Source organism: Nuphar pumila, chromosome 9 (assembly GCF_984573655.1).
Source record: "Nuphar pumila chromosome 9, dmNupPumi1.hap1.1, whole genome shotgun sequence".
NCBI classification, from domain to species: domain Eukaryota; kingdom Viridiplantae; phylum Streptophyta; class Magnoliopsida; order Nymphaeales; family Nymphaeaceae; genus Nuphar; species Nuphar pumila.
This window is the reverse complement of record NC_143257.1, coordinates 119,044,826-119,072,243: the sequence shown is the minus strand read 5'-3', so window position 1 is coordinate 119,072,243 and position 27,418 is coordinate 119,044,826. Positions and strand designations below refer to the sequence as shown.

The 27,418-nt window shown below is 36.2% G+C and overlaps 1 protein-coding gene across 1 annotated transcript in view; it reads right to left on the bottom strand.

The window, feature by feature from the left end:
• Positions 1-27,418, bottom strand: part of ACD1-LIKE (ACD1-like protein) — a 64,810-nt gene that overhangs the window by 5,687 nt on the left and 31,705 nt on the right. Inside the window, exons 3-5 of the mRNA XM_090017888.1 lie at positions 14,419-14,521; positions 14,109-14,267; positions 13,784-13,984 (exon numbers count right to left, since the gene is read on the bottom strand). Coding sequence (XP_089874014.1) covers positions 13,784-13,984; positions 14,109-14,267; positions 14,419-14,521 — 463 coding nt within the window. The remainder of the gene's footprint in view (positions 1-13,783; positions 13,985-14,108; positions 14,268-14,418; positions 14,522-27,418) is intronic.

The following is a 27,418-nucleotide window of genomic DNA, read 5'->3' as shown; positions in this document are numbered from 1 at the left end:
TAAAATGTGGAAAGATTTTGGAGGAAATAGCAAATATGCAATAATATATTCATTCTTATCAATAATTATGCACTTGCAGTGTGTATTTTTGTCATCTAGGAGGGGCTTTTAGTTATCATTCTTCCTGAAAGATATTTGATATGCTTGATCTAATATCTTGCAGAGAGTGTTAAAATACATGTGTAATCTATATATATATATATATATATATATATATATATACCCAATAGGGGTATTTTAGACATTTCACAAGTACCCGATAGGGGTACTTGTTATTTTACTTTTATTTTTGTAATTATTTTGCACTTTATTTTTTCTCTTTTTTATTTGTTCTTTTGTCCACATAAGGGGCCCCACCATGGAGTCGATGGGGCCCCCAACGGTCACATTTGTGACCGTTGGGGGCTCCCAACGGCTCCATGGGGAGCCCCCTAGGTGGCTCTTCTTTTAAGGCCATAAGGCCACTCCTCCTCTCATTCTTTTGTGCATATATAGGGGTGAACCCCTCTTGTATTTTTTACTCTTGAGAGCTCTTTCTCTTTTCAATAAGAGACATTTATATTTTTATGTTGTGTTGTCTCTTGTGGGTTTGGGTGTTAGCCCTTTTTGTTTATTCATTAGTGGATATTGTAAGTGCTTAACGCACTCTTTGTTTTTTTGCATATTTCATTACATGGTATCAGAGCCTTGTGTATGCTCTTCTTCTTAATATAGCTAGTTGCGTAGCTATATTTTTGTTTTCTTGTTGTATCTCTCTTCGATTGTCCTCTTGTGAGTGATTAAATGGAAGGGGAACAAAAGATTGATCTCTCCTTCAAGCTCAATGGCCCCAACTACATGATGTGGGCCGCCGCCATGGAGAACAACCTCAAAGGTAAAAAACTTTGGGGATACGTTATGGGCACCATTCCGGAATCACAACTCCAACTCACTAAGATGGATGGTGATCAAGAAAAAGCTCTTGAAGGAAATGCCTGCATGAAGGCTATTGAAGATCACCAATCTAAAGTGGAAGATTGGGAAAGTAAGCATGCCAAGATTCTTGCTTGGTTTATGAACAATGTGGAGCTCAAGATTTGCGCCAACATTGCTAAGTTTCAGATGGCTAACGAAGCATGGTTCTTTATGAAAGGTATGTTTACTCAAAAAGACCTTGCTCGTCAATTCTTTCTTCAAGAAAAAATCCGGACTATCAAGCAAGGAGAAATGAGTGTAAGAGACTACTTTAGCACTCTTGGACCCTTATGGGATGAACTATCTTTACTAGAACCAAAGTGGGTTTCTAGTGTGGATGTGGAATTAAGAAGAGAACAAATGGAAAAAGAGTATTTTTTCCAATTTTTACATGGGCTTAGGCCCGAATATGAACAAGTTAGATCTTCCCTTCTTCATAGATCTAAGCATCTTCCCTTGGAAGATGCCATAGCCGAAATATGCCAAGAAGAAACTCGTCTTGGCATGATTAAAGGAGGAGATGATGTTTTGGCCGTATCGAAACCCGACAACCATGTGAAAGCCTATAAACCTCCACATTTTGGAAGGCAAAATAATTATAATGGCAACTATAGAAAAGTCATTTGCCATCATTGCCAAGAACCGGGTCATATAAGACCTAATTGCCCCAAGTTGAATGAAGCACCTAAAAATAAGGTTGCTTCCGTTGAAGAAGCTACTCAAAAGAAAGAGGAAACAATCAAAGGGAAGGAGTCTTTTTCTCTTGCTCAACTATCGGAAGCACTACAAACTCTACTCAAGATACCATCAACATCGAGTGCCGCCATAGCTTCTTCCTCTCCTCCAGGTATGTCTTCTTGGATCCTTGACTCTGGAGCTTCATTTCATATGACCCCGCTTGAAAATGAGCTTTCCGATTTGTGTAATAACTATAAAAACTCCTATGTTTCAACTGTCGATGGTACATCTTTACAAGTAAAAAGTTTTGGAACTTTAAATTTTTCCAAAGATTTCTTTGTGCCAAACGTGAGAGTGGTACCTCAACTTAATTTAAATCTCCTCTCTGTTGCTCAAATATGTTATCATGGATGTGAAATCTCCTTCTCAACTAAGGATTGCTCTATACAGGATCTCCGGTCCAGGAAGCAGATTGGGCAAGGCCATAGGAGGGGAGATCTCTATTATATGAGCAACTTGAAACTTCCCACTAACTCTTTTTGTAACCATGTCCAAAATAAAAATATTGAAATTTGGCATCAAAGATTTGGACATCCAAATTTCTCAAAAATGTACTCCTTTCCATTTGGAAAGAAATTTTGTAATGAGAAACATTTTGTTTGCAAGAGTTGTATTTTTGGCAAAATGAAATCCACTCTTTTTCCAAATCGAACTTTTGTGTCCAAAAGACCTTTTGAGTTAGTCCATTTGGACGTTTGAGGTCCTTCCCCGGTCATGTCTAAAGGAGGGTACTCCTATTACGTTACTTTCATTGATGACTACACTAGGTATGTGTGGATCAACTTTCTCAATTTAAAATCCGAAGTCTTTGACTTCTTCAAAAAATTTCATATGATAGTCAAAAATCAATTTTCAAGTAATATCTCTACTCTTAGATCTGATTCGGGTGGAGAATATCTATCAAATGAATTTCAAAATTATTTAGAAGTGAATGGAATTTGTCATCAAAGATCGTGTCCTAGGACTCCTCAACAAAACGGTTTGGCCGAAAGAAAGCATAGACACATCATGGAAACCACTAGGACACTCCTTATTTCCAAGGAAATTCCAAAGAGTTTTTGGGCCGAAGCCGCTTTAACCTCAACTTACTTGATAAATAAAATGATATCTTCATCCTTACAAAATACATCTCCATATGAAAAACTATTTGAAAGAACACCTGATTTCAATAGATTAAGAATTTTTGGGTGTAAATGTTTTGTCCTTACAAATAAAAGAGACAAATTATCTCCTAAAGCTATTGAATGTGTTTTCTTAGGGTATGGAGAAAATCATCAAAAGGGTTTTAGATGTTTTGACTTGAAAAATAACAAACTCTATGTATCTAAAGATGTAACCTTTTTGGAAAATGAAAATGGTTTTGTGAAAACTAAAGATATTAACGAAAGTGAATATGCTTTTTTATTTGATCTTCTCTCCCAAGAAGATGAGACTCCTCAAGAAGAGGAAATCTCTAATGAGTCGTTGAATGACCTAGAGGATATTCCTCTTGACAATGTTATAGATGAAAGTGATAGACCAATACAAACCTATGTTAGGCGTGGTCAACAAGCTCAAATAAGCATCTTAGAAAAATACTCTCAAGGATCCAACATAGAAGAAACCTCTTTAAGGAGATTCGGTCGAATCTCCAATCCTCCTAATAGGTTTGTTTCCTATGAGTCCCTAACTCCAAGGTATAGAGCGTGTCTAATTGCGTTGCACTCATTTCATGAACCTTCACACTATAATGAAGCCAAAAACATTCCCCAATGGGTTGAAGCCATGAATTTAGAGCTTAGTGCCCTTGAAAAGGCAAAAACTTGGGAAATAACTTCTTTACCCACTGGAAAGAAATCAATTGGATGTAGATGGGTCTTCAAAATTAAAACCAAAAGTGATGGTTCATTAGAACGTTATAAAGCCCGGTTAGTAGCTAAAGGATATGCTCAAGAATACGGTATAAATTATGAAGAAACCTTCGCACCCGTAGCTAGGATGACCAGTGTTAGGACTCTTATCGTCGTTGCGTCAGTCAAAAAATGGCCTATCTATCAACTTGATGTCAAGAATGCATTCCTAAATGGCGAATTAAATGAAGAAGTTTACATGGATCCCCCACCAGGAGTATGTATTGGTAAAAATAAAATTCTCAAACTTAAAAAGGCATTATATGGTTTAAAACAAGCCCCAAAGGCTTGTCATGATAGATTTAGTAATGTAATGACAAGTTTGAATTTTCGTTCATGTTATACTGACACTACTTTGTTTGTGAAAAGTGCAGGGTCTTTAGTGGTTATTTTACTACTTTATGTTGATGATATGATCATCACTGGAAGTGATGAGCAAGGAATTAATGATATTAAGAAAGTTTTAAAAGAAAATTTTGACATGTCTGACCTTGGTTTCTTAAGATATTTTTTAGGAATTGAAGTGGCGTACTCTCCTCGATGGTACATTCTCTCTCAGATAAAACTTGCTGTTGACATTTGTTTCAAGTCTGGTATCTCCGATGATAAGAAGATAGAAACCCCTGAAGTCATCAATGCAAAGTTAAGATTGGAAGATGGAACACCTCTCGAGGATCCTACTCCCTATCGGCAACTTGTTGGGTCTCTAACCTACTTATCCATCACTTGGCCAGACATAGCTCATGCCGTCCACTCTGTTAGTCAGTTTCAACATGCACCTACAACTGTGCACATGAGTGTAGTCTTAAGGATCGTCAGATACATCAAAAACACCATAACTAAGGGAGTTTTTCTTTCATCCTCCTCATCACTTGATTTAATTGCTTATACTGATGCGGATTGGGGAGGAAATCCCAATGACCGAGTCTCAACTACGGGTTTTTGTGTTTTCTTAGGTGACTATGATTTCTTGGAGATGCAAGAAGCAGCATAAAGTATCCTTGTCCTCAACGGAAGCGGAATATCGTGCTATGGTCACTACAACCATGGAACTTGTATGGCTAAGAAGTCTCCTCAGTGATATGGGCATTGTCATCTCTACTCCTTCGAAGATGTGTTGTGACAACAAAAGCGCAATTTATATCGCCAGCAATCACACCTTCCATGAGCGTACTAAGCATATTGAGATGGACTATCATTACGTACGTGATGAATACCTAAGAGGAACCATAGCACTTTCTTACGTCACATTCGAGTACCAGTTGGCGGACTTCTTCACTAAAGCCCGTGTTGCTCCTCGTTTTTTGTTTCTCCTTAACAAGCTTTCGGTTATATCCCCGTAAAGCTTGAGGGAGGGTGTTAAAATACATCTGTAATATATATATATATATATATATATATTGTCTAATATACCCAATAGGGGTATTTTAGACATTTCACAAGTACCCGATAGGGGTACTTGTTATTTTACTTTTATTTTTGTAATTATTTTGCACTTTATTTTTTCTCTTTTTTATTTGTTCTTTTGTACACATAAGGGGCCCCACCATGGAGTCGATGGGGCCCCCAACGGTCACATTTGTGACCGTTGGGGGCTCCCAACGACTCCATGGGGAGCCCCCTAGGTAGCTCTTCTTTTAAGGCCATAAGGCCACTCCTCCTCTCATTCTTTTGTGTATATATAGGGGTGAACCCCTCTTGTATTTTTTACTCTTGAGAGCTCTCTCTCTTTTCAATAAGAGACATTTATATTTTTATGTTGTGTTGTCTCTTGTGGGTTTGGGTGTTAGCCCTTTTTGTTTATTCATTAGTGGATATTGTAAGTGCTTAACGCACTCTTTGTTTTTCCGCATATTTCATTACAGAGAGTACTAAGTGAACTATTTTTGGAAATCAAAACTTGCTTTCCTTTCTTCTCTCCTCCTCTTTCTGAATGAATTTCTCTTAAAGTATGTGTTAATCACTTATCTTATTATGACTCTGAAAAAAAATGCTACAGTAAAACCCTATGTAGTCAAAAGTGCCGACTAGTCAGCCTAGGCACAAGTAAAATGTCTAGGCTTTGCAATTCCTAGGTGGGTACCTTAAAATGTACTAATTTTGCTGACTAGGCACCGACTAGGGCACCTAGTTGGCAACTAAGCTGCCCTCGCCTAGGTGTGAGGGCGGGCAGGTTAGTCATTTTTTATTATTATTACATGTAGTTTGTTATTTTTTTATATATAATTATATATATGTGCATGTTTTCTGGTGATTTGTTCTATGAAATGATGAAAGCATGCATATATATATATATATATATATATATATATATATATATATGCGTGTGTGTGTGTTACTTTGCTTTTGGGACCTTTTTTGTGAAACGTTGAAATCATGCCCAGTTAATTTTAAGTTTTTTATATAGTGTGCTTTCTTCTGATGCATTTTTTCTATTAAAGGCTGAAAATGAGATAAATATGTGTTGATTTTAATTGTATATCGATGTGGGTTTCTGTGAATTTATTTATAAAATCCTGAAAGCATGTTTAATATTACTGATTATGCAACATGTTATTTATATATGTTTTACTATGCTTCTATGATTTTTGCTGTGAAAGCCTGATTTTTTTTGTATATATAAATATATATGTGTGTATTCGTATTCGTGTATATGTGTGTTAAAATCAATTTTTAATATTTTGTTAGTTATATATGTTATGAATAATTGAACATACATACATACATACATACATACATACATACATACATACATACATACATACATACATACATACATACATACATACATACATACATACATACATACATACATACATACATACATACATACATATGTGTGTGTGTGTGGTTATATATATGTATATTTTGTGAAAGCATGTGTAATTTTGTACTTGGTGTGAAAGAAACATCTTATTATGAAAAGAATTAAACATATATTTATGTATATTTTATATACATTTTTTATTTTCTAATTATGGTACCGACTAGTCCCACCTAGTCCTTTTAGGGGTCTACTGACTAGGCACCACCTATCGCTTTTGACTACATAGGCAGAAACCCTAATACTCACCTTTTTTAGCAGTACTTTGATGGGATTCTCTTTTCTTTTGTAAGGAGATCAAAGTTTAGGTGGGAAGTTTTAGGGAAAATGGGAATTGATTTGGCAGTATAAAGAAAGTTTGTGTGAAGCCTTTTCCTAGGTTGTTGTACTCCATGTATGTAACACTTGTAAATTTTTTTTATCTTAACTTTTAAATTCAAGCGAAATTCAAGTTAAATTCATGTTAAAATCAGGCAAAATTCAAGAGTTTAAGTTGAACTAGGACTTTAGTTAGATCCGTTATGAGCCGTAAATCTTGTAGGCGATCCAATTTGGCGATTTTGAATTTTGGTTAAAATCATAAAATGCATTTTTCAAATTGGACTGACCTCTATTTTGGGTTTTTCTACTTGGATCAGATCCAGAAATAGATTTTTCAAAATTGACCGAATTGTATTTGGACTTAACCTAGAGTCCTAATAGGGTGCCACAATGGCATATGGGGCCCAGAGGGTCACGCCCAGCCCAATGGAGTGTCACGTGTTAGTGCGGGGCCCACAGGGGGCATGGAGGTGGTCAAGGGTATAATGGACATTGGCACCATCTCTACGCCAAGTGGCGACTCCAGAACACATAGAGATCCTCCAGGTGGATCCCAAGTCATTTGGTATTGCTTTTAAAATAATAGATTCTGGATAGGTCATATATGGATCTAAACATTAGTATTTGGATCCAATACATATTTTGATTAATTAATGGATTTCAGATATATTGGATATAGATCTAAACTATATTAACTAGATCCAATATGGGTTTGGATTAGATTTTGGGTTTGGACTCTTAATTAAGGAGTTTGGACCGAACTTAATTTGGTCATTTGATCCAATCTTAAATAGATTGAAACCATAGGGTGGGACACTCCGAACAACATCATTACTGTTTCGATAGAAATTTCGGCCGATCAATGACTCATCTATTAAATCGGAGTCGACATTGACGTTCCTCATTTCAAGGGCATCGAAATCAACTATCTACGCACCCAAATTGGTGTTGATTTGAGCATTTTATCATCGACCGAAGTCTATGCCTAATTGTAGGTCAAAAATCAATACTTTTCAGCATCGACTCATTTTTTTTGTTGATCCGTGTGTGTACGATTAAATCTAAGACTACCACGATGATCTACGTTTCGAAGGCTATCGAATCGACTATTTAAACGTTAAATTTTGTTGAGTCTTTGAGTCTGTAGGTCTCCCGAAAGGTTCCCCTGTCACTAGAGCCCAAGCCAGGATAAGAAGTCTCCACCTTTCTTTCTCTAGCTTAATAAATTTCAAAATCCAATAAGCTAGGACCCATAATTTATTTTTTTGTTTTATTAATAAAGAAGACTAATAAATACTAACCTCTTATATCAGAGATGTGACTCTTGTCTAAGTCCATCTATAAATAGAGATCTTCACGAGAATGATTAACAAGGTTAGTTCTCTTTCTCTCTCCCATTCTCATTAGAATTCTCTAATCTCTCTCTACCATCTTCTTCTTCTATCTTAGAGTTTTTTCAGTAGCCATTAAAGTTGCTCCAAGGTGCTAAGACGGAAGACAAAGACGTTAGAACATCCAGAAACTCGGTTAAGGTATGATTCATCTTACTCATAGCTATAGATCGAATGCAAGCACATAAATCATGCGTCTTGCCAATTTTACGAGTTGGTCCATAGTGGATCAGACCTGAAATAAGTTAGAAAAGTGTTTTAAAATTATTTTTAAATCACTACCATGCTTTGAAACGGATTTAAAAATACGTTTTCGATAAAACTATGCCCAAACTGCCAAATCGAAAAATTGGGTATTGTGAAATGCATAGTTTCATGTTCCTACATGATTTAAGAGTAGTAGGTCATTGTTTCCAATATTTGTTTTTTTTCATGTAGTTACAATATGATTCACGTTCTTGCAAATTTATTTCATGTGTTTTATGATGATTTTGCATACTAGCATCTTAAACTAGTTATTATGTGCATAAATCATGAGTTATATTGATAGTTTAGGATCTGAAACATATTTTATGACCATGTGAGGTTTTTATGAATCTATATGATGTTTAGATATTGTATATATGGTTGATGCATAATTGTATATCAATATTGCACGCTGATACTTGTGTTTTCCTATATTTATCATGTTTTACATTGTGATGCATATGCTGTCATGATTTTCTTAATTGATTCATTGTGGTAAAATAATTTTAGCTTTCAAACCGAATCACCTCTTGCCAAACCTTTTTACGGAGACCTTCCAAACATCTGGGAGGTGTCTCAGAAAAAAAATGGGCCCCAGTAGTGATACGAAATTGAGGGTTATGACTGCTATAACACAAGACAGAAATTTTGCCTTCTGTGCAGAGCAGTTTTCAATAGTCGGTATTGTAGAAAATGCAATAAATTAATTGTTTAGTGTTTATGATTGATTTTTGGATATGTTATGGCCATTATATGGATAAATTTGACAAGTCGTGTGAAATTCAGGATTCTGCAAAAAATCTGGATTTAAAACTGTCTCAGATAGGGTCAGGTCCAGAAAATTAGAAAATTCATATAATGGAGTTTTTCTGTAAACTTTGATGCTTTTAAAAGTTAACAATTATAGCTAACACCAAAAAAATTTAAGAGGTTGATATCCCTCTCGGATTGGGTCTGGTGACTGCTTCTTTATGAAGCAAATTTCTGTCAGGTTCTGACAGAACAAAAAAATAGTTTTTTGGTCCAAAAATTTCTACGGGCAAACAAAATTGTTTTTCTTTGAGTATCACTTGTATATGAGAGCTAATACCCTCTTGTATGACTGTGAATTTTTATGGGTTCTGATATGTTCGGTATGATGATCTAATAGACTCGTGAACAACAACAAAAAATTGATATATGCAGTCCCTGGTTTTGGACAATGTTATGTCTTATGAACCTGTTTTGTTTAAAATCATATGCTTGCTTATGACATGGGATATTGATCATGTATTTTTTAAAATGTGATGTTTCATGTTTATGTTGTATACAAGCATGTTGATTAATTATGCATGGTGATATATGAGACTTCATGTTAATATGAGTTTTAAGCATGATAAATGAGTAATATAGTGTGCATAGGCATACATGTGTTATTTTATATAATTCATGGTTCATGCTATATTGAAATGAGTCTCTTGCATAATGTAGTGTGATATGTAACATGTGATGTATTATAAGTCATATAATACATGTATTCACTGGGCTCGCAGGTGAGCCAGGTTCAGTGGAACCAAGAGTGCTAGTGAACACCAAGTTAAGTTGATAATAAACATACTCATACACACTTAAGCCTTAAAGAGGCATAACTCTCGAGAGTTCCTTAAATGGGAGTATGTACCTTGAGATAGATTGAATGGGCTATATCTAGTTGCACTTGAGGGAAGTTCAGAGGTATGGGTTCATACCTTGTGAGGCAATGTGATAAGCTACCCAGAGTGGAGTTTAGGGATAAGGAGCCCAGTGTTGAGTACACCCAGTGTTTTAGTTGAACCCAGTATAATAACACTTAATAGCCCATTTGAACCCTGACCTACCTTGGAGAGGGTAGGAGGTACATACGACCGACTAACAATTGTTCTTTTTGCAGGGCAAAGACGCCTCCTTGGTCTTTAGTCGTCGATTGTAGGGGGGCTGAACTGCCAAAGAGGCCTAGGTAGGCAAGTCCTGTAACTCTGCAGAGTAGAAATCGATTTCCTAGACCACTATGAGTTTCTCTCAGTCACAGACTGCTCTAGTGAATATTTTTCAGTCTCTTCAAATCAATTGAGAAATTAAAATACATAGCACAATAAACACCCCATCTGATTGCTGAGTTGGAGTTAAGTTCCTAGGAGTGTACCCTTACAGGACAGAGAAAGAGTAACAATGTAATAATGCATTAGGTGAGGTTTATAAGTGTTTAAGTATTTCATTGAATATTGGCATAAATGTCTATACATGTCATGTATGATTTCAAGTTCATGAATATGTTGGCATATATGGATTATTAATGATGTGGATGAAGGTTCGTTACTTGAGGGTAAGAATGGTTAATTGTGAAATCATGTATGCTTATATTTATCATTGTTGTAATCATGAACCTTGTGTTTATATGTTATGTTAAAGTCATGCTACGAATTATCTGTTTTGGGAAAGATGTATGCGTTGTGTGTTTGTATTTTTTTCATGCCTATGTTGTAGGGTGTTTCCTTAAGAGCTATTGTTAATGCTCTTTTAATATTTTCAAGTAACGAGTAAGTTGGCTAGTGATGGAGAGAGTCTCAGGGTAGTGCGAAGAGAGTCGCATTTCTTTAGGGCTTCTGGGACGACTTGAACTATTTATTAGTTATGATTTGAATTCTTTGAACTTGTAAACTCCGAATAAGTGAGACTAACACTTTGATTTATTTCAATTCAATTCATGGTTTGATTCAGTTATTTTTAGTCTAACACGTGTGAGTTAGGAACTATAACTTGCCCAAGGCTTGAACCGTGTTTAAAAAGAATTTTCACTGCTTTCTTGAAAATCGTGTAAAGAAAAAAAAATCTTAAATTTTCAATTTAAAAAATTGGGGCGTTACAATGTAGGTCATGCATAACAGGCATGTCAAATGACCATCAGAAATTCATCCTTGTCTTATCTTTCAATCGCTATATACTCATTTAAGTGTGAAAAAGAGATGTTTTGTATTATAGTTCTTAGTATATTGTTAGTAATATGTGACATTTTTCTGTTTTATTCAGTTTGTAATGTCTTTTAACCTTCTTTCCTGTATACTTGATTTGATAGGTTGTAGGAGAACATTTGAGGAGTATATTTCTAAGGGGTTGACCCTTTAGAAAATCTTTGCATTGTAACCCTAAGGGGAGTATTGAATACATGAAGAAGAATTCTATTGCTCCCATACTTTCTTGTTTCTCTTTGTCCCTCTCATTTTGTAGCTGGCATCAGAGCCTGGTTGGCTGTGCGAAAGATGTTGAAGACTCTTTGGAGGCACATGGAAGTTGGAATTGAAGAAATAAAGAACTGCAGCATGCACTGACGTCTTTGGCTGCTAACATTATCTTCCTTTGGAACAAGTCATTTGTGAGTTTTGATTTTTTTTGTTTCCTCTTGTGCATCCTCTAGAGTACCATTTTAGAATCAAAACTCACACAATTTGGATCCATATTGGAATTTTGATGATTTTTTTCAAGAATTCTGGTTTTGGGATAGGTGTCAGAACAGATTTCAGAACTCTATCAATTCTGATTAGATCAGCTGGGTGTCATACTTTTTTATAATTTTTTGAATGCCTGGCCATTTTTTGGCCAGGCGCTGGCTAGAAAATGGCTGGGCTGATGCCATCCGGCAAGGGCGGTACTAGCCCGGCCATTTTTCGGCTGGTGTCTGGTCAATGGCCGGTATCATCCCAGCCATTTTTGGCTAGTGGTCAGCTGGAAAATAGTTGGACCTTTTTTTTATTGTTTCACTTTTTAGTATAAAAACTTTAATTTTTTTTTGCCAAAAACCTGGTTCTAAGGCAAAACCAGGCTCTTCAACAACCCGGTTTAGCCTCCTGTCATCGAAACAGTGCCCACAAATCCTTCCTACATACACCACATAGAATGGTGTTGAAGGGCTATAGATTTAACAGTTAAAAGTGTCCACTTCATGCCAATGACATCCTCATTCGGTGCTCGAATGTTTCAATAGAAGGAAGTTGTACATGCTAGAAGCGCCTAGGTATAGGCCTAGTGCCTAGATGTGTGGGCACCTACAACAGTATTTCTATATTTATTTTTTTAACTTTAAAACATCATGGTAATGTTTTAATAGTTTATTTTGAAATATTTAGGCTCTTTCAGATTTTTTCTTATTTTTATGAGTTTTATAATTTTAGTTTTAAACAACTATAAGTTTTTGTTTATGCCTAGGCAACGTCTAAGCAACACTTAACACCCAAGGGAGTTTTCAGATATTTCATATACAGGTTTAGTTGTCAAAAGCTGCGCCTAGGCTCCGCCTAGGCCACCTAGGTTGGTTAGGCGTAGGGCCACCGCCTAGGCTTATGGGTCTAAGCGGTAGGGCCCAATTTTTTTACCTAGGCTGCTTAGGTTGTCCATGCCTAAGCCGTAGGGACATAGTTGTCATGTTTTAAAAAAAAAAATCCTCTTCTTTCTGTTTTTTTTCTTCTTCCTCCCGCCCCAAAAGCTGACTTTTTTTATTCTCTCATTTTCTTCTTTTATTTTCTTTTTTACCTTATTTTTTTTCTTCCTCCTTTCACCCCTCCGCTTAGATGTCAAAGGCGAAGCCTAGGCAGCTTAGCCGAGGTAGTCCCTCAGTTTGATGCGCAGTTGCACACACATATATGTTTTCTGTGTAATTGTATATAATTATATATATTAACATATCATAAACATATATTATAAATTTAGAATATTATGTGTTTATAATATATAGATATAGATATATATATTGTGTACTTAATTCATATATAATTTATAAGCGTATGAGTTATCTATTTGACTGTTTTTATGTCATGTAATTGCTTTAAGGTATTTGACATGTTATTATTTGTCTATTGCTTATTGTTGATTGATTTTATGTTGTATACATCTTTGTTATTAATTTTAGTAGCTTATTTATATATTTTGTATGTTTTTTAATTTTCTTTTATTTGGTGTACCGCCTAGGCCTCACCTAGTCTTTTTAGGGGCTCACTGCCTAGGTTCCGCCTAGCGCCTTTGACAACTAAGTATACAGGCCTATAATATGACAAACAACATACTCTTCCTCAATCCTCATCCTCCCCACATCACATTTCTTTTGCACATCATTAGCAAAGCTAGCATTATTCTACTTCATTCACTTATATGTACATTATTTACATATTATACATTGCAATGGTAGTTCTCCTAAAAAGGTGACAAGAGTCAAAAGTCCAATGACAATAATCATACAAACAATATTATGACTATGAGCTGAAAGTACAATCAACATAAAGAACATGAATGATGGAGCAACTGCTGATTGTAATCTGTATCAGAAAATATTTGGAAATAAAATTTCACTAGCAGAAGTTTAAACAGGCACACTACCACAGATTCATTGAATATCATAAAGATAACGATGTTACCTCCAAGTGAACAAGATATAGATCAGAATCGAGAATTAGGTTTTGACCCACGTGAAACATCCATCTTGGAACTATTTTATCGATCCATACAGAAAAGTTCCTAGGGAATGACCATATCAATCTACTTCTACCTGGAGCCACTGGCACACAAATAAAAATCAGAAGAAATCTTTTCTTCTGATGATTGTCATCCACAGCAACCTGAATGCAGTAAGCAGATAAATTTTATAAGTGAACCAGTGAAATCTAGACACTAATCCAGTAGCATAGTATGATAGTAATCTTAGATAAATATAAGCACTTAATAAGATTAGCCAACACTTGCCGCTGAATCCACTTTAGCACTTGAATCCAACGGTGGAAATGCATACAAAATACAGGGTGCTATAAATTTGCTATACATCCCCTCCTGCTTTGCGAGGAAACCTGTCACATCCAAATCTTGCACAGTTATGTTCAGTGGTCTTCCCCCTTCTCTGTCAGCCTGCAAGAAAATATTCCCACAGTTGGCAGTATAGAACATGAAGCAAATTCCAGTAAACCACATGGGAATTATATAGTGATAATAAAACACAAACTAATGTGATATTTTATGAAAAAAATAATGCTAATAAAACCTGGAGAACAGATTATACTTGCACAAAATTGGGTGTTTCCCTTCTCGGAGTGCGCATTAGTCCATAGTGTGCATATGGAACATGAGCAGGATCCATAAGATTTTCAATGAGAACCTCGTACCTGACATTCCAGTTCTTTATTATGCTAGATTCATACCCTTTAAAAAATACTAATTGTTACAAAAGTAGACAACATGAAAAGGAATCCAAGTCCAATAGAGCAGAACACCATGCAGAAATATAACATACTAAATACTTTACACCAGAATTAAACAAGTGATGGCACCATGACATCAAATATGTTGAGCACCAAATCCTCAGCAATAAACTACTTGGCCAATTTTCAACATATCAATAGCATCAATTCATATGCTCTGTTGCACTATGCCTACAGTTCGAAAGCAAACCTGTTAAGGTCACGCATTAATGGATAACAAGAAAATGTGGAGACAGACCCAGCATAGCTTTGAATAAAGGAGACCTTTCATAGCTATTGGGTTCACTGTCAAAATCAGTAACTTTTCAACATGCCTAGATAGGAATAATAAGATGCATTTGTTTTAGAAAAATAACATTGTAAAGAACATGAGGGAATTCTGGCGTGAATTCAAACAAACAATGAAACTTGATTTGACGTGATGTCCTTGGGTGAAACCGCAATTAAAACCATACACCCATCTTTTATAGAATTTACCTACCCTTCAACCCTAAAGCAGACTCCATGCAATTGTAACTGCTTATTTCTCCTATAATAATTCAGGACACCATGGCTAAATCAGACTAAACATGACACATCACTTAATCGCACCCATCAAAAAAACAACAGCAGGGAGATTATATTAATCGGTTATAAATTTGCCAATTCTAGAAGCTTGTAACATCTTGTCCATAATACCACATTCATGTGCTACTATGCATAACCAGGTTTGTCTCACATTCTCTTCATTTTTCATGTTTACATGACATTGAAATGTGTCATGGTATCAAAGCTAAGTGTATCACTGTCCCTTTAGGATACTCAGTTTCATATCACAACCACAAAGATCATTCTCGAGATTTTATCAACAAGATTTCACATTTCACGAAAACCCGGCTTTTTGCCATCCTCTGATCTAGATTTAGAAAAGAAAATGTGTCCAAAATATTATTTAAAGAAATATGTGAATATGCTAGAAAACCTTGGTTACTTAAAAGTGAAAGTCAAAATAATCCATCAGAAGCACGACTCTTCCCCCTCTTTACTGCTGTTTTTGGGGAGTTAATCTCCTAAAAAACTGGGGAGGGGGAAGTCGCATGGGGGACCATGCAACTTTTTCCCTTAGAAAAGTTTCTCCCTGAGGAGAAACCTATGTCACATGGGTACGAGTATGGAGGGTACGACACGGAAAGTTCGAAAAATGTGGGTATGGGGACACGGCTATATATATATATATATATATATATATATATATATATGTGTGTGTGTGTGTTAAAATGATTTTTTTTTTAAAACAGGGGGTAAAATGAATTTTCTTAAAAAACAAGGGGGGTGATTGAATTTTTTTTATTTTTAAGGGAAGGGTCTCTCTCTCTCTCTCTCTCTCTCTCTCTCTCTCTCTCTCTCTCTCTCTCTCTCTCTCTCTCTCTCTCTCTCTCGTTGCTGCTGCTTTCTCTTTCTCACTTGATCTCTTCCCACCACCTCTCTCTCGATCTCGATGTGAAGAATGAGAAGGAGGTGGATCTGATGCTCTCTCTCACTCGATGTGAAGAAGAACGAGAAGCCGCCACCGCTGCTACTGCTCTCTCTCTCTCTCTCTCTCTCTCTCTCTATATATATATATATATATATATATATATATATATGCGATGAAGAAGAATGTGAAGGAGGTATGGTGCTCTCTCTCACAAATTTGTTTGCTTTGCTGATGTTTATGTTAAATTTGTGAAAGTATCTTCAACAAGATACTTTAGTCGATAACGCAATAACCTTGAGAATAAACGTGTGAACATACACACCCAAGAACACTTGTGCACAACAAGCACAACACACCGAATCACAAATGTGCAAATGCACTCATAAGATTCATAAACAACTAAAGAGGTTGGGCTATAATCCCAAATCCCTTCAAAAAATACAAGAGGAGCTGCCCATATATATAGGGCTTTGAGGAGGCCTTGGGAGGGGCTCCACATAGTCGTTGGAGCCCCTCCAACGGTCACAAATGTGACCGTTGGAGGGGTCCAACTACTAGTGGGTTGGGCCCCTCCCAATGCAAGTACAATGCATTAAATGCAAAAAGAAAAAGAAATAAAGAAAAAAGAAAAAGAAAATAAATACAAAAACATATTCTTGAAAAAAGAATATGTGTAAAATTCCTAAACTACCCTTACTAGGAATATATATATTTTATATATATAATTGGTAAATACATATACATATATTGTATATATGTATATGTATTACCTTATATATATAAAATATATATGCGAAATTACAAGTTTGATTACATAATTTAACACCCACCATCAAACTTAGGGCAAGATGACCGAAAGTTTGCCAAGAAGGAAGTTGAACCGCGGAGCGCACAAGGCTTTAGTAAAGAAATCTGCCAACTGATATTCGGATGTGACATAAGGGAGATCAATAACTCCTCTGAGATATGCTTCACGAACATAGTGACAGTCCATTTCGATGTGTTTAGTCCGCTCATGAAAAGTGTGATTCTTTGCAATGTAGATTGCACTCTTGTTGTCGCAGCATAGCTTGGTGGGTCCTTCAATTTTGATCCCCATATCTTCTAGCAGTTGGTGAATCCAAACAATCTCCATGGTAGTAGTTGTCATGGCACGATATTCAGCTTCAGTTGAGGAGAGCGACACATTTTGTTGCTTCTTGCATCTCCATAAAATTAGTGAGTCTCCTAAGAACACACAAAAGCCAGTGGTGGAGTGACGGTTATTTAGGTCACCTCCCCAATCTGAGTCAGTATAAGCAATCAATTTTAAGTCAGAAGAAGAGGACAGAAAAACTCCCTTGTTTAGAGTACCCTTTATGTATCTTACGACTCGTAAGATGGCACTCATGTGAAAGGATGTAGGCGCATGTTGAAACTGACTTGCAGTATGGACTGCATGGGATATATCTGGTCTGGTAATACTCAGATACATCAGAGATCCTACAAGCTGTCTGTAGGGTGTAGGATCCAAAAGGGGAACCCCATCATCAATTTTCATCTTTGCTCCTACTACCGCAGGAGTTTCGCAAAGCTTCTCATCTGTAATACCTAACCTGTCAATGATCTCAGAAGCAAGCTTAGTTTGAGATAAGAAATATCCTCTAAGAGAGTATGCTACTTCAATTCCCAAAAAATAAGTTAGAAAACCCAAGTCAGACATTTCAAATTTATCTTTTAAGATAGATTTTATACTCTTAATCCCGTTAGAATCACTCCCAGTGATGAGCATGTCATCAACATACAGAAGTAAAATTACAATCCCTGCATTGGATTTTCTAACAAATAGAGCAGTGTCAGTAAAACAAGAGGAAAAACCATTCTCAATCATGACAGAGTTAAATCTATCATACCAAGCCTTGGGAGCTTGTTTTAGGCCATAGAGTGCTTTCTGAAGACGAAGCACCTTTCCCTTAGGAGTCTCCATTCCAGGAGGAGCATCCATGTAAACTTCTTCGCTTAAGTCGCCATTTAAAAAGGCATTTTTCACATCCATTTGATAGATGTTTCATTTGTTGATAGAGGCAACAGTTATAAGACATCGAACAGTGACCATACGAGCTACAGGAGCAAAAGTTTCTTCATAGTCAATACCATATTCTTAACTATATCCTTTTGCAACCAAGCGAGCTTTATACCTTTCAAGGGATCCATCACTTTTAGTTTTTACTTTGAAAACCCATCTGCACCCTATTGTTTTCTTGCCTTCAGGAAGATTTTGAAATTCTCAGGTTTTGGCTCTTCTTAGAGCCTCAAGTTCATTGTCCATGGCATTAATCCATTCAGGGCACTTTCGTGCTTCTTCAAAATTTCTAGGTTCTATATAAGAGTGGATGGCACTAAGGCAGGCTCTATATCTTGGCGAAAAAGAGTCATAGGAAATGAACCTAGAAGGAGGCCTTCTACTTCTCTCAGTTCTACGAGGGATCACTTCATTCTGAGAGGCACTGGAACTAGCATCATTATATCTGTCAAAAGCATTCCTAAAGTTGTTTTGATCTCTATGAGAGTAGGTGATAGGGTCTCTAGGTAATCCAATAGGTTGATGTGACGAAGGAGGCAAGGAGATGTTTTCCTCGGTTTCAAATTCATTTGGGTTACTTTGATCTGACTCATTATCACTAGTATCATCGTCCTTATTCAGTAAATCAAATAAAAAAGAATAATCCATATTTTCATTATGGGGGTCACAACGTTCAAATCCACTAATATTTTCCAAAAAACTCACGTTTCTGGAAACATATAATTTATCACTTTTGATATCATAACAACGAAACCCTTTTTGGGTTTCAGAATAGCCAAGAAAGGCACAAGGAATGGATTTAGGAGAAAGTTTGTCATTCTTATCAGTGAGAACAAAGCATTTACACCCAAAGACCCTTAACCTGCTATAATTAGGTTTCTTATCATACAGTTTTTCAAAAGGGGAAATTTTGTTTAAATTTTTCGATGGGAGTCGGTTTATGAGATAGACAGAAGTAAGGGCTGCCTCAGCCCAAAAAAAATTTGGAATGTTTTGAGAAATGAGCAAAGTCCTAGTTGTTTCAATGATGTGTCTGTGCTTTCGTTCGGCTAACCCATTTTGTTGAGGGGTTTTCGGACAAGATTTTTGGTGAAGAATACCAAAATTTTCAAGATAACTCTTAAATTCATTGGAGAGGTATTCTCCTCCAGAGTCAGTCCTAAAGATTTTTAAACATCCATTGAATTTATTTGAAATCATCATGTGAAAACTTTTAAAGGTTGAAAAAACTTCATGTTTATGTTTAAGGAAATAGATCCAACAAAACCTAGTATAGTCATCCACAAAGATCACATAATATGAAAATCCTCCTTTTGACATTACCGGAGTCGGTCCCCATACATCGGAATGGACAATTTCAAATGGTTTTGTCGTAAACATGGATCTTTGAGGAAAAGGAAAACATTTCATTTTCCCAAGAATGCATTCATTACACAAAAAGTCACTTTTACAAAGATGTTTAACAAAAGGCAAATAGGAGATTTTAACTATATTGGGATGACCCAATCTCTTATGCCATACATGAATATCTTTGTTTTGGACGACGTTGCAAAATTGACTCTTGGAAACTTGAAGAAAATCTACGTAGTAGAGGTCTCCTCTTCTAGAGCCTTCCCCAATCAATCTCCCGGACTGGCGATCCTGTATCCAACATTTATTAGAAGAAAATTTTATATCGCAACCATGGTCCGAGAGTTGGGAAACGGAAAGAAGATTTAGGTTAAGGTTTGGAATAAAACGAATTTTTGGAACAAAGAAGTCTTGTTTTTCAAAATTACCTATTCCTTTAATCTCAAGAGATGTTCCGTCCGCGGTTGATACAAAGGATGGAAAAGAATTTTTAGAAAAATTTGAAAGAGAGCAATAGCTAGGGGTCATGTGAAAGGATGCCCCAGAATCTAAAAGCCAAGATGTCTTACCAAGGGAAGAGGATGACATAGCGGCTCCGGAAGTACCTCCCTTGAGAAGAGGTTGTAGTGCTTCTACGATTTGTTGAAGAGAAAAAGACTCACTTGATGAAGAAGGTCGCTCTTCAACTTGAGATGCCATAGCCGTTGCAATCAATTTCTTCCATTTAGGACACAAAGGTTTGATATGTCCGGGTTCTTTACAATGATAGCAAGTCACTTTGCTATAGTCTCTTTTGCCATACCGATCATTTCCTCCTTGACCTTGATTCTTGAAATGAGGAGGTCTATAGGTCCTCATGTTATTTCCCGGTCTTGATACGGCATTAGCCATTTCACCATCTTCTTGAGTAGAGGAAGTAACAAGAATGCTAGGATTATTTTTGCCAATCCACATACGGGTTTCTTCACCACTTAGCTTGGTGATAACATCTTCAAGTGAGGGGGATGTGAAAGCGGAGAGAAGAGAGGACCGAACTTGTTCAAATTCGGGTCTAAGGCCATTTAAAAAATTGAAGAACCGGTCTTCTTCAAGTTGTTTGTGCCTTAATTCGATTGCCTCACCACTCCATTTAGGTTCAAGGATTGTGAGCTCGTCCCAAATAGAGGATAATTCGGCAAAGTACTCCCGAATGGTCATGTCATTTTGTTGGAGAGTCAAAGCCTTCTTTTGGATAAAGTACTTGTGGGATAGATCTCTTGAGGTGTACATTTTCTCAAGATATACCCAAGCTTCGGAAGCCCTTTTAAATTTGATGATATTGGCGTTTATCTTAGTTTCAACGGATGAAAAAATCCAAGATAAGATCTTGAAGTTCTTCATTTGCCAATCATCATGTTTCTTAGAATACTCTTCAAGAGCCATTTGTCTTTCATCCCCTTCAAGGATCTTAATATCCCCTCCTTGAATAATGGTAATTTTGGGTTCCGGTTCCGGTATGGATCCATGAACGTAACCCCAAAGCCCCTTTCCTTTAATATGGGCTTCCATATTACCAGCCCAAACATGATAGTTTGAGCCATTAAGCTTAAACCCAAGGGAGAAATGGGAGTCTTTTTCGCCCATTAGAGAGGAAAGAATGCAAGGGATAGTACGTACCTTAATTACTTTTCGCGTCTTTCTTGACAAGAGAGGCTCCTAAAATATTGCTCGAAGAAAGTGATCTTCTTTGATTTCAAAAAACTTGAAGGCACGCTTTTCGAGGAATGCAAGAGAAGGCGGATCGCAATTCTTCTTCTTCAACGAGGCTTTGATACCATGTGAAAGTATCTTCAACAAGATACTTTAGTCGATAACGCAATAACCTTGAGAATAAACGTGTGAACATACACACCCAAGAACACTTGTGCACAACAAGCACAACACACCGAATCACAAATGTGCAAATGCACTCATAAGATTCATAAACAACTAAAGAGGTTGGGCTATAATCCCAAATCCCTTCAAAAAATACAAGAGGAGCTGCCCATATATATAGGGCTTTGAGGAGGCCTTGGGAGGGGCTCCACATAGTCATTGGAGCCCCTCCAACGGTCACAAATGTGACCGTTGGAGGGGTCCAACGACTAGTGGGTTGGGCCCCTCCCAATGCAAGTACAATGCATTAAATGCAAAAAGAAAAAGAAATAAAGAAAAAAGAAAAAGAAAATAAATACAAAAACATATTCTTGAAAAAAGAATATGTGTAAAATTCCTAAACTACCCTTACTAGGAATATATATATTTTATATATATAATTGGTAAATACATATACATATATTGTATATATGTATATGTATTACCTTATATATATAAAATATATATGCGAAATTACAAGTTTGATTACATAATTTAACAAAATTGTACACAAATATATATATATATATATATATATATATATATATATATATATATATATAATTGAGAACAAGGGACAAGTCAAACTGATTTTACCTTGACCCCAATGGCTAGAATTCTAGCCGTTGAGAGGCCTCTCTCTCTCTCTTGTTTTCCTATTGTGTATAAATAGGGGTGTTCTCCCCTTTGTAAAGCATGCTTGTGCACACTCATTTCATTGAATAAAATATATTTTTTATATTGTGTGTCTTAGTGTGTATCCCCTTTCTGGAATTTGTGAGTGTGTTCTTTAGAACACTTTTGTTGTTCCCTTTGAGGGATTTGTGAGTGTGTTCCTTAGAGAATACTTTGGTTGTTATCCACTCAAGTTAAGATTGGTGGACTCTTTGAATCTTTACATGGTATCAGAACAAAGCTCTTTTTTATTCTTATTCAAGTGTTCTTGATTGAGACATTGGTGGAGTGTTTCGTGAGATCACGATTGTGCAAGTGCTTGTAGATCATAATTGTGCATCGTAATTGTGCATCATTAGAAAATTCAAGTGCTTGCATGTTATTGGTGGAGTGCACATGTCCTTATTTTTGTTCTTTCTCTTCTCTTCTATTCTCCCTTCTTCTCTTTATCCCTCTCTCTATGTCACATGGGTGCGGGTGCGGGTGCGGGCGCGGGTGCGGGTGCGGGGATTTGGCACTTCCAAAAAACCCGGGTGTGGGGGTGCGGCAGGGGCAAAAATGTAAAAATATATATATAAAGGGGAGAGAGAAAATCCTTTACGAAAAAAGGATTTGAAAAGCAGCTGACAGGAGCTGTCAGCAGAGAAAACCCTTTACGAAAAAAAGGAGCTGACAACAAAAAGGAGCTGTCAGCAGAGTCAGCAGCTGACAGCAGAATTTTTTTTTTTTTAAATTTCGCAGCTCAGCAGCTGTCAGCAGAATTTTAAAAAAAAAAAATCGCAGCTCAGCAGCTGACAGAAGTTGTTGTCTCAGCTGTCAGCAGTAATTTTTTTTTAAAAATTTCGCAGCCCATTTCAAAGGGCAAATTTTTTTAAATAAAAAAATCCAAAAAAGAAAATGGACCTAAATGATCCTGGGTGCGGTCAACGCACCCAGGATCGGGTTGACCGCACCCGGTGCCGCACCCGCTCCCGCGTCGACGCGGGTGCGGCACCCTGCTAGCCGAATCCCTGTGACATAGCCCCCTCTCTATCCATTCCTTGTAAAATGGATGACAATGAAAATGTCACCATTAAACCCGTGAAACTTAATGATTTTAATTAACATGTGATTATATTATGAAACACCTTAATTAGGGAAAGGGTTGTGGGGACTAGTAGATGGGTCTGATCTGGAACCCAAGCTAGTTTTCACCAATGTAGAAGGTGAGAAAGAGGTTTCATTGACCGAAAGTGAGAAAACCAAAACAATTACCCACTATGAGAAGTTGAAAGAATGAACAATGGGACATGCCAAGTGTGAAAGTATCTTCAATAAGATACTAGAAATGATGCACCGGAATCTAAAAGCCAAGATGTCTTACCGAGGGGTGAAGAGGTTGTCATAGCGGCTCCGAAAATTCCTCCCGAGCTTCCATAATTTGTTGTAGAGAAAGAGACTCATTGAAAGAGGATGGTCGTTCTTCTGGTTGAGTTGTAGTAGCCATTGCAAGCAATTTCTTCCATTTTGGGCAAATTGGTTTGATATGCCCCGGTTCTTTACAAAAATGACAAGTTAGTTTGCTATAGTCTCTTTTTCCATTTTGCCCATTTCCTCCTTGATTTTGATTCTTGAAGTGAGGAGGTTTGTAAGTCCTCACATTGTTACTCGGTCTTGAAACGACATTCACCCCTTCACTTTCTTCTTGAATAGAAGAGGTAGCAAGGATGCTAGGGTTGATTTTACTAATACTCATACGGGTTTTTTCCCCACTCAATTTAGTAATTACATCTTCAATATAGGAAGATGTGAAAAAAGAAAGAAAAGAGGACCGAATTTGTTCAAATTCGGGTCTAAGGCCATTTAGGAAGTTAAAAAAGCGATCTTCCTCTAGTTGTTTGTGTCTAAGCTCGATAGCTTCACCACTCCATTTGGGTTCAAGCATAGCAAGCTCGTCCCAAATGGAAGACAATTCGGCAAAGTATTCTCAAATAGTCATCTTATTTTGTTGTAGGGTTAATGCCCTCTTTTAAAGGTAGTACTTGTGTGATAAATCTCTTGATGTATACATTTTTTCAAGATATATCCAAGCTTCGGAAACTTTCTTGAATTTGATGATATTGGCATTGATCTTGGTTTCAACGGATCAGAAAATCCAAGATAAGATCTTGAAGTTTCTCAATTCTCATTCGTCATGTTTTTTTTAATAGTCTTCAAGAGCTTTTTGTCTTTCTTCTCCTTCAAGAATCTTTATATCTCCTTTTTCGATAATGGTAATTTTTTGTTCGGATTCTGCTATCAAACCTTGAACATATCCCCAAAGCCCCTTTCCTTTAATATGGGCTTCCATATTACCGGCCCAAACATGATAGTTTGAACCATTGAGTTTAAACCCGAAGGAGAAGTGGGAGTCTTTTTCGCCTATTAGAGAGGATAGAAATAAAAAAAGAATACGTACCTCAATAGATTTTTAAGTATTTCTTGACAAAGAAGATTTCTAAAATATTGCCCGAAGAAAGTGATCCACTCCAATCTCTAATAGCTTGAAGGCACGGTTTTTTAGGTACCCAAGAATGTGGAAAACCGCACGATCTTCCTTCTTCAAACATGGCTTTGATACCATGTGAAAGTATCTTCAACAAGATACTATGATCAAGACTTTAATATTCTTGATAATAAATACGTGCATACATGCACAATAACACTTAGAACACTAGTGCACAAAGGCACAATACAAATCTCACAAATGCACAAAAACGTAAAAGTGAAATGCAAACACTTTATGAATCACTTGGGCTTTGACCCAAAGCCTTGAAGTTACAAGGGGGGGGAATGCCCCTATTTATACACAATGAGGACGACCTTGGAGGGGGCCAACTCATAGACGTTGGAGGGGCCCAACGTCTATGAGAGTGGGCCCCCCAAGGTGCATTTGACTTTAGTCAAAAGAAAGGGAAAATAAAAAAGAAGAAAAGGAAAAAATAAAAAGCAAAATTACAAGCATATTCGTAAAATGAATATGCGCAAGAATTGAGAAATGACTAAACTACCCCTATGGCTAATAATAAAGAAATATATATTTTATATATATAATTAGGTAGATACATATACATATATATCATATATGTATATGTATCACCTTTTAATATATATAATATATATGAGATTACAATATTTGATACATAATTTAACACCAAGATCATGTCTTGGATTATTAGTAGTGTGAATGTTAAGAAATGCTCTAGCCTTGCAAAATTCGAACATGCAAACAAGGCTTGGGAATATCTCAAGAGAATGTATTATCTAAAAGATATTGCACATGTGTATAATGTGCAAGATAGAGTTCGGACTATGACCCAAGCTGAAAAAAGTATTAGAGAATACTATAATGACTTGTCCAAACTTTGGGAAGAATTGGATCTTTTAGAGTCAAAATGGCATTGTCCCAAAGATATTGAACTCTGCCAAAAACAAATAGATGCAGAACATTTTTATTAATTTATCAATTTATCAATGGTTTAAGACCGGAATTTGAAACCACAAGTCTATGAAGAAGAAAAAAATTCCTCTATTGAAGACACTATAGAGGAGTTGAGCATGGAAGAAAATAGGTTGAAAAACATGTGGCAAGAAATGAAGATAACTCAATCTTGGCAGTCTTTAGACAAGAAAATTATGTTCGTGCATATAAACCACCTTACTATAGAATACAAGGAAATGATTATGATAGAAAGAAAATCATTTGTTATTATTGTCATGAACCACACACTAAGCCCCAATGTCCTAAACTAAAAGGGACATTTGAAAAAAAGTTGCTTTGGTTGGCTCTCCACAAGAATAAATGAACATTCCTACATCCCAAGAATCATTTATTAGAAGCATGTCTTTAGCTCAACTGGTGGAAACTCTTCAACCTCCTCTCAAGGGAGCATCGTCTTCAACTGAAGCCACTGTTTCATCCTTTTTCAATCCCGGTAAATTCCCTTGACTTCTCAATTCTGATGCATCATTTCACATGACCTCAAACCATGATATATTATTTGAATATCATAATAACTCAAGTGTGTCAAATATTTTTACGGCCAGGTACATCTCTTCAAATTGAAGTTATAGAGAATTTTAAAAAGGATTCTTTAAAATCAAAAAGGTTTTTTATTCCAAAGATTCCACACATTCCTAAATTAAATCTAAATATTTTATCCGTCTCTCAAATATCTTATTATGGTTGTAATATTTTTTCTCTTCAAATGAATGTTTGGTGCAGGATCGCCAGTCAGAGAAGTTGATTGGGCAAGGTCATAGAGAAAGAGGGATACATTATATGAATGTTCAAAAATTAGATTTAAATGTATGGCATAAAAAATTAAGACATCCAAATTTATCAAAAATTCAATAGTTTTCAAAATTGAAAACTTTTTGTAATCTTAACGATTTCTCTTGTGAAGACTGTGTTCTTAGAAAAACGAAGAGATTATCATTCAATGATAGAACTTTTGTTTCATCTAGACTACTTGAGTTAGTTCATTCGGATGTTTGGGGTCCAACACCCATATTATCTAAATGTGGATATGCATATTATGTCATATTTGTGGATGACTTTACTAGACACACTTGGATATACTTAAGCATAAATCTTGAAGTCTTTTTTCACTTTCAAAACTTTCATAAGTTGGTTAAAAATAGGTTTGAAAATAAAAAAATTATACTTTATACTGATTCAAGGAGAGAATTCGTATCAAATAATATTAAAGACTATTTTAAACTTCATGGCATCACACGTCAAAGAACATGTCCTCACACACAACAACAAAATTGCTTAGCCGAAAGAAAACATAGGCACATCATTGAAACTTCAAGAACCTTCCTTATTGCTAGTCATGTGCCTAAGATTTTTATAGCAGAAGTTGTTTTAAGAGTTGTTTACCTTATAAACATAATGCCTTCATCCTCTTTGCAAAATATTTCACCCATTGAAAAACTTCTGTGATTATGATTTTGAAAATGTCACTGAATCAAGAGCTAGGGAGTCTCTTGATGAAGCTACTCATGATGATTAAACTTGTTTATAATACTCTAGACGGGGATGTCCAAAACCTCCACGTGCACTTGAAAAAATCTCTAATTTAGGTGAAGAAGAACTGCAAACTAGGAAATCTAGAGCTTCAAAGCTTCCATCAAAATTTGTTTCATATGATTCTTCTTCGTCTAAATATCAAGCATGCATAGCTTTAATTCATTCATATATTGAACCATCATCTTATGATCAAGCCAAAGAATACTCCGAATGGGTTAAAGCGATGAAGATAGAACTAGATGCATTAGAAAAAACTCAAACTTGGTCTATTCAAAATCTTACGCAGGGAAAAAAACCTATAGGTTGTAGGTG